This window comes from Mesocricetus auratus, unplaced genomic scaffold (assembly GCF_017639785.1).
Source record: "Mesocricetus auratus isolate SY011 unplaced genomic scaffold, BCM_Maur_2.0 Super-Scaffold_100025, whole genome shotgun sequence".
Taxonomy (NCBI): Eukaryota; Metazoa; Chordata; class Mammalia; order Rodentia; family Cricetidae; genus Mesocricetus; species Mesocricetus auratus.
In genome coordinates, this window is record NW_024429206.1 from 24986947 (window position 1) to 24995650 (window position 8704).

The 8704-nt window shown below is 52.2% G+C and overlaps 1 protein-coding gene across 1 annotated transcript; it reads left to right on the plus strand.

The window, feature by feature from the left end:
- Positions 1 to 6750: 6750 nt before the first annotated feature.
- Cldn3 (claudin 3) lies at positions 6751 to 8088 on the plus strand. Its single transcript, XM_005080349.4, has one exon. It carries the CDS (start codon positions 7064 to 7066, stop codon positions 7721 to 7723), a length of 660 nt encoding a protein of 219 aa, XP_005080406.1. The 5' UTR covers positions 6751 to 7063; the 3' UTR covers positions 7724 to 8088.
- The last annotated feature ends 616 nt before the right edge of the window (positions 8089 to 8704 follow it).

The window sequence follows — 8704 nt, forward strand, 5'->3', positions numbered from 1 at the left end:
CGTCATTAATACTCCATAACATGTGTGTGTTTCCTCCTCCTCCTTTCTCCCCCTCCTCTTCCGTCTTTTTGATTTCTTGTTTGTTTTAAGGCAGAGTCTCATGTAGCCCAGGCTGGCCAGGGACTCACTGTGTAGCCAAGGCTAGCCTGGCCTTGAACTCCTGGTCCTCTTCCTGTTTCTACCTGCCTCTCGGTGCCATGGTTACAGGTGTTCTCCACCGCACCCTGAATTTCCTTATCCATTCACTTGTAGTTTCCACACCCTGGCTGTTACATGCGTGGCTGCATGGGCATTGGGTGCAGAAGCCTCTTCCGAGGACGAACTGCATTTCCTGTGTATCAATACCTGAGGGATGATGGGAAAATGGTAAGTCTCGAGGACATGGAAAGGGGAAGGGACTCTTCACTGCGGAGTCTCGCCGGAACATCCGGCCATCCAAGGGACAAGAACTGCAGCACGGATGACAGGCGTTCAAGGCCTGTCTGCCTTCCCAGCTGCAAACCTGCGCGTCCCAGCTGCAACCCTGCGCTTCCTAGGAATCTCACCAGAAGCACCGTTCTCAAAGAAAAGGCACAGATTTGAACCCTCATCCCCAGAGACTCCACAGTGTTAGCAGGCTACAGCTCCATCCAGGGCATCTCTGTCTGTCTATTCCATCTGCCATCTCACTTACCAAAAATGAAAAGGGAATTTGTTCCTTCCTTCCTTCCTCCCTTTCTTTTTCTCTTTTTGAGACAGGGTTGCTTTGGTCTTTTGAGAAAGTCTCACTCTATATGCCAGGCTTGCCTTAAACTCTAAGCAGTTCTCTTGTCTCTGTCTTTTTTGCTTGTTTGTTTTTGAGAGAGAGTATCTTGTGTAGCCTTGGCTGTTCTGGAACTCACTCTGTAGACCAGGCTGGCCTCACAGAAATATGTCTGCCTCTGCCTTCCAGTGCTGGGATTAAAAGCACACTACAGCCGTCCAGCTATTAAAATATCTTTTGTCTATTTTTATTTCACATGCCTTGGTATTTGCCTGCATGCATGTTTGTATGAGGGTGTCAGATCCCCTAGAACTGAAGTCGCAGAAGGTTGTGAACTGCCATGGACTTGCTGGGACTCTTCCTTTGGAAGAGGAGCCAGTGCTCTTAACCACTGAGCCATCACCTTGGCCCCTTAAAATATCTTTACTAAAATCTCCAGCTCTAGGGAGGCAGAGGCAGGCGGATCTCTGTAAGTTCGAGACCAGCCTGGACTACCAAGGGAGTTCCAGGACAGCCTCCAAAGCCACAGAGAAACCCTGTCTTGAAAAAAAAAAGAAAAAAGAAAAAAATCTCCAGCTCTGGGCAGGGTGTGGTGGTGAGTACCTTTAATTCTAGCACTCTGGAGGCACCGGGAAGGGTACCTCTGTGGTTCAAGGCCAGCTTGGTCTATACAGCAAGTTCCAGGCTAACCAGAACTAGCATTTGTAAGACCCTGGTTTTGTTTATTTGTTTGTATCTCTGACTGTTTCATGTTGGCTCCTCCTGAAATCTTTTCTGCCTCAAAACTACAGATCTCTGTTTAGCCTGAGCTGAGGTCCCTAAAAGATTAAGGGAGTTAGTGCTTAGGCTGCCGCAGAGGGTGACAGTGTGTGGCTGTCTCTGTCCCCTCACCCCCTGCACACCAGTAGTGGAGTAGTTAAACTCCTTTGATGATTATCTTTTAAACTTTTCTTTAAATTCCTTTATTTATTCTTTTGTGTGTGTGTGGAAGCAAGGTGTGTGTGTGTGTGTGTGTACTCTGTTGTAGTGTGTGTATGCACTGTGGTGTGTGTGTTGTGCTGGACACACACACACACACACACACACACACACACGCTTGCACGCTCTCGAGTACTTAAGTCAAGCACTCGCCATGGAGCTTATGTGGAGGTCAGAGGACAGCTTTGGAGAGTTGGTTCTCTCCTTCCACCATGTGGGTCAAGGTGGCCAGGCTTGGGGTCGAGGCCCTCAAACTACTAAGCCGTCTTACCAGCTTTTCTGTTGAGTCGCTTGAGGAGCTTCTGGACTGTTTTCCATAACAGCTATAATAGCACAGGTTGTTTTATCACCAGCAAAATGCAAGGCCCCTCTTCTCCACTTCCTCCAGGCTTCCATTATCTCCTGCCTTTGTGGGAACAGTCCTTCTATCTGGAATGAGGTAAGAGCTCATGGTTTTGATGTCCTTCACCCACTTTTCAGCTAGACCATTTGCGTTTCGACTACTGAGTTATAAGACCCGTGGTAGATACTGAGCTCAGGGCTGATCGGAGGTGTTTACTAGGAGCCAAAGTCTTATTTGTGGAGTTCCTGAAGTTTGGCCCCTGGGCATGAAAACTACCCAGCTTACCTCTGATCAGCCCTGCCCAGCAGGTCCACCTCAAAAACAGGTCAGCTCTTCCTGCCCAACCCCCCAACCCTGTCCAGTCTCAGAGCAATTCCTTCTCTGGGATGAGGAAACTGGAGATCAAGGAGGGCAGAGAGAACCTACTCAAGGTCTCCAGGATCAACTGTCACGGTTCTGAGTACACATCATCTCTCTGTGTAATTCCGTGCCCTGCCCTGGTTGTTTCTATTTTTACGGGGCAGATACGTGGCTGTCCATGTCTCCACAGTCCTACGACATGAGTCATGGGAACATAGTTTTCCCCCATTTTACAAGGGTAGAAACTGAGGTTGGAAAAGTCATCTACATTTTCCTCAGCCTCAAAGACAAACAGGAATCAAAGATCGTGGTGTCAAACCACAGTATAAGCAGCCATCAGAGTGGCCCACCCTGCCCCAACATTCCTGTGACCGCTAGCACACTGTTGGGGTTGGGGTGATAGATTTCACCATTGTTTCTTTTCCTTTTCTTCCTTCTTTTTCTTCTCTTCCTCCTCCCTCTCTTTCTTCCTCTCTTCCTCCTTCTTCGTATTGTTTGTTTTTTAGATAGCCCTGACTGTCCTGGAAATAGTTCTGTAGACCAGGCTGGTCTCAAACTCAGAGATCCAACTGCTTCTGCCTCCCAAGTGCTAGGATTAAAGGCGTGTGTCTCCACTGCCTGGCATCCTATTTTATTTTATGGAATAAAGAGTTTATTTTGCCTTATAATTCGAGAGAGAATCCATCCTGGCAGAGGCAGCATGGTGGCAGGCTGGGATGGTGACAGGAGGCAGGGACAGGAAACAGAGCTCACATCTTGAAGGTTTGCTTATCTGATTTGTTTTGTTTAAGAAAGGGTCTCAGGCTCAGAGGTTAAGAGCACTGTCTGCTCTTCCAGAGGACCTGAGTTCAATTCCCAGCAACCACATGGTGGCTCACAACCATCTGTAATGAGATCTGGTACCCTCTTCTGACATCCAAGCAGAATAGTGTATGCATGATAAATAAATAAATCTTAAAAAAAGAAAAGAGGCCGGGCGTTGGTGGCGCATGCCTTTAATCCCAGCACTTGGGAGGCAGAGGCAGGCGGATCTCTGTGAGTTCGAGGCCAGCCTGGTCTACAGAGCGAGTTCCAGGACAGCCTCCAAAACATTACAGAGAAACCCTGTCTCGAAAAACCAAAAAACAAAAAACAAAAAACAAAAAACAAAACAAAAAAAAAAAAACAAAAAAAGAAAAGAAAGAAAGGGTCTCACTATGTAGCACTGGCTAGACTGGAACTTTCTTAGATCAGGCTAGGAACTAATTTAAATAAGTCTGGCCTTGAACTCACAGAGATCTCCTGCTTCTCCACCCAATCGCTGTTATTAAAGGCGTGCACCACCACTCCAGGTTTCCCCCGCCCCTCCCTTTTTTTGTAGTATGTTCATATGTGCCCATGTGAGGAAGTATATGCACACATGCGTGTTTTCGAATATGTGGAAGCCAGAGACACTCCGGGTGTCCTTCTCAGTCACCTCTCCATCTTATCTTTTGAGGCAGGATCTCTCCCTCAGTCTGAACTCATCTATTTAGCTGGACTTTCAGGCCCTAGGATCCTCCTGTCTCTACCTCCTGGGGATTGGGGTGGCAGGTAGGAGCCACTGTACTCTGTTTTATTATTTTATTTGTTTTGTTTGGGGTTTTGTTTTTTTTAGAGACAGAGTTTCTCTGTATTGCTTTGGAGTCTACCCTGGAACTCACTCTGTAGACCAGGCTGGCCTCAAATTCACGGAGATCTGCCTGCCTCTGCCTCCCAAGTGCCAGAGGTTTTTATTGTTTTTTAACGTGGGTTTCAGGGGACAGGACCCAGGTCCTCATTCCTAAGTGGCAAGTACTTTGCAGACAGAGCCATACCCTCATCCTCTGACCCAAGGCGTCAGTCACCACACCAACACTCTGTTAAAGAGGACCCAGGTTTATAACCCTCCCAGAACATCCATGACCCAGCATTAGCTGAGCCTTCTGGCTCGGCACTCCCAGCCCTGCCCATCAGGCCAGCCCAAGACCTTTGCACTTGGAAGAAACAGAGCCCTGGTTTCCATGGGCCCCTGGGATTGTTTATTTGAGTCTTCTGTCACCCCAGGGTTTCGGTTCTTAGGAAAAAGGATGAAGAAGTCTGATGAGTGTTTATGATTTGAGAGGTAGGGGTCCCCCCAGAAAAGAACAACCCTAGGCCCAACTCAGTGAAGCTTGCCCCTTTGTTTTGTTCGATTGGTTAGTCCGTGTGGGGGCGGGGTACAGGGGCATGTGTCGGTCAGGGAACCACTTTGGGAAATGGGTTTCCTCCCTTTGGGCTCAAACTAAGGTTGTCATTGGCAATAAGGACTTTTATCCTCTGGACTATCTGCCTCCCCCAAGCTTTTCATCTAGTCGGATAGCCACGGGTTCCTGGCCGATTGCACAGCCCCTGGGGCCCTCGAAACACAACATCCTCAGTCCAAGGGCCCTGGCAGCACAGGCTGTGGAAACAAGAGAAAGTGCGAAGTCAATTACCTCTCTGAGCACCCAGCCCTGGTGGGAGTGCCGGACAATAAAACAGGCAAAAAGTGCTTGTCCATCTTGGAACATTCTGAATGTACCAGCTGTGGTAACAGAGCGGAGCATAGACAAAGAACCAGAAATAAGTGAGAAACCAAGCGTAGCCTCTCTCACAAAGAATCTCAGCACTCATGCAGGGGAGGCAAATCTTGAGTTTAAGGCCACCCAAGGTTACACAGCGCAGTCCTGTGGGGGAGGGAGAGAATAAGATGGGGGGGAGGAAGGAATAGGAAGGCAGGAAGAAGGGAGGGGAGGAGGAGGAGGAAGAGAGGAAAACGGAAAGGAAAGAGGGAGTGCACTTCAGATGGTGTCAAATACTAAAGAAAACAGAGCTATAGAAGCAACTGGACATTGTGGGTTAGAAGCTGGAATTGTTTTGTCGTTATCATTTGTTTGGATACAGGGTTCCAAACCACCCACACTGGCCTACAATTCTGATATGCACCAGAGTAGTGATTATCAACATACCATCTCACAGGTGTATTCAGTGCCCGGGACAGACAGAGGACTTCGAACATGCTGGTTAAGCACTCAATCCACTGAACTAAATCCCCTGCTCCTGAAACTACAAAAGACTTGGGGGGTCAGTAAGCCACGTGGGTAGCTGTAGGAGTGCCCCATGAAGAAAGGACCCCAAGCACAGGTCCTGGAGTATCTAAGAACAAAACCGGAAGAGCCAGGCCCCAGCCGTGGTGAGGGGAAGACGTTAAGGGAGCCTACGCCCCTCCTAGGCCCGCTCTTAAGCGGGGGAGGGGCCGTGAGGCCAGAGAGACAGAGCTCAGAGACAAGATGAATTGGTGTTTGGGGCTTCGTCTGGTTTTCGCTGTTGTTGCTGTTTGAATGCTTGTTTGTAGATTGCTTGAGCCAGGGTCGCCTGTGGCCCATTTGGCCTTGAATTCTCCGTTTTAGCCAAGATGATCTTGAACTCCTGCCTCCCTCCACTTTCCCAAATGCTGGGATTACAGGCATGGCACACTGCACAGGACTTCCCGTATGTGTGTTGTTTTATTTTAAGACACACACTGCAGCCCACTCTGGCGTTGAACTCAAAGCTACGTTCTTGCCTCGGCCTCAGGCATGAGCCAACACACCTGTCTTGACTTCTTCTTCTGTTCTGGACTGTATCCAATTTCTCTCTCACCTCACCCTGGCTTTCACTCTGGCCCCCCGCATGAAGAGAACCTCTATGAGGAAAGGTAGCTTCTGGGCAGGACAGTAACTGAGCTAAGCCTGCCACAGTCACATGAAGGGGCCAGCAAATATTTGAACTCAGCACCTGGTGGGGGGCGCTCTTCAGGTGGGCGGCCCTGGCTTCAGAGCCCAGCATTTCCAAACGGAGACCTTACTACCAGACTGCATAAAGAAAGCTGCGCTTGGGCAAAGCCGGCGCACTTGCGTCAAAGCCGGAGGGACCCGAGAGCAGGTACTGCAAATTCCGTCTACCTACAACGACAAACAGCCGCAGCCACGCCCTCACTGGGTCCTCCCAGTCCCGGCTGTCCGGCGGAATTGGCCTCGCCCCCATCCTACGCCTCCCGCGTTGGAAAGGATGGAGGTGGGGGCAAGAGAGCCAAGCAGTTTACTATTGGTGATTTGCGCTTCAAAAATCCCTGAGGTGCCCCTCCCCCTCCGTGTGTCTCAAGAGAGTTCGTTAAGGATACAGAGCCAGGAGAGGTTTGGAAAGGAGGGAGCACAAAGAGCCCGGCCCTCCCCCGACATCACCCCCACCCCAGAACATTCGGCTTCTGGCTAGGTCCTCCCTCCCTTGGTGAAGGGGAGGGAGAGGACGGACGGGACTGGACGGGACACACGTCACTGTCCCCTGGGCCCGGAGAGCGAGCTCCACCCTCCTCCTCTGGGCACCAGCTAAGTCCAACCCACCCCATCCCAGAGCCAAGCCAGTCTCAGGAGCCAGCCACACAGGCAGGTGCAGGGGCAGCCTCCGTGAGAGCCCCGAGAGAGGAGCCGTTAGCGCGCTCCTTTTTGCCTTCCACTCCTCGGTCCCGGCGACAGTCGTCCGTCAGTCTTCGCACGGCAGTTAGTTCTCAGGTCCAGCGGCCGCGATCCCTCGTCTTCCAGCCCTCGGAGCTGACCGGCAGAGCCGGCTCAAGTCCAGCAGCCATGTCCATGGGCCTGGAGATCACCGGCACGTCGCTGGCCGTGCTGGGCTGGCTGTGCACCATCGTGTGCTGCGCCCTCCCCATGTGGCGCGTCTCTGCGTTCATCGGCAGCAGCATCATCACGGCGCAGATCACCTGGGAGGGCCTGTGGATGAACTGCGTGGTGCAGAGCACCGGGCAGATGCAGTGCAAGATGTACGACTCGCTGCTGGCCCTGCCGCAGGACCTGCAGGCCGCCCGAGCCCTCATCGTGGTGTCCATCCTGATGGCCGCCTTTGGGCTCCTCGTGGCGCTCGTGGGCGCCCAGTGCACCAACTGCGTCCAAGACGAGACGGCCAAGGCCAAGATCACCATCGGGGCGGGAGCGCTTTTCCTGTTAGCCTCTCTGCTCACCTTAGTACCCGTGTCCTGGTCGGCCAACACCATCATCAGGGATTTCTATAACCCACTGGTGCCCGAGGCCCAGAAGCGGGAGATGGGAGCCGGGCTGTACGTGGGCTGGGCTGCCGCCGCCCTGCAGCTCCTAGGGGGCGCCTTGCTCTGCTGCTCCTGCCCACCGCGCGATAAGTACGCGACCACCAAGGTCCTCTATTCTGCGCCGCGATCCACCGGGCCTGGCACCGGTACCGGCACCGCCTATGACCGCAAGGACTATGTCTGAGGGGCCGGGTGCGCGCAGACAGCCCCATCACCTCTACCAGCAGCCGAAGCACCCCACCAGTCCAGCGTGCAGCCATGCGTCTGAGACCACCCCACCTTCCATATGGTTCTGACGCCACACAGTCTACTTGCTAGACTAGAAGAGGACATATAGCCCGGCGTCCCCCCTTCCCCGGCTGCCACCTGACAGCCGGGTCTAGGAACCGTCCAACCCAACCGTCTGGACAAAGAAACCACCCTTCCCAAGTACAGGGCTGGGTGGCCACCGCAGCTACTTGCCAACCCTTCCTTCCGCAGTCAGAAGGCTCACAGTGGGCAGAGACAGGCAGTTTCATATTTTTCAATAAAAACCTTTCGTTTTTTGCAGTCGCTGGAGCCTCCTTACCCTGAACGCCCCCACAGGCCACCACCTTCCCCTACCGAGCACCTGTTGGGGAGTGTCCCTGGGATAGCGCTCACCGTGGGCAGCGAGCTTAAAACGGCACACTGGTCCAGTAAGGAGAAAGTGGGGGATACAGTGAGCTTGGTGCTCACTTGGTGGGTCACTTGGGAGGTGTTCCGCGACTGAAATCAACAGAGCCTCTCTGTATAGCCAGGCTTATCTAGCGATCTAGCCAGCGGGCTTCTGAGGGCTATACCTGAAGGCAGCCAGGGGCTCTTCTGGTTGATTTGAGTTTGGAGCTTGGATCCACAGCCTTGCTCTGGGCATTTGAGGCGGCTGGTGTGCAGGTTAAGGAAATCCATTCTATACTGTGACTTCATATTTGGAGACGTCAAACAAAAAGACCTATTGTTTGGGTCAAAGGCCTCACCAAAAGGCCATCTAGGCGATGGGGGTGTGGTCAGTGGTAGAAGGCTCACTCGTAGCAGCACTCTCCGGCTTGGGTTCTGCTCCCAGCACTGGGGTGGGTGGGTGGGGAACGAAAAGGCACATTTGTCTGTCGAGGTGGAAAGATGAGGAAAAAGGCCACCTCACCTTCCC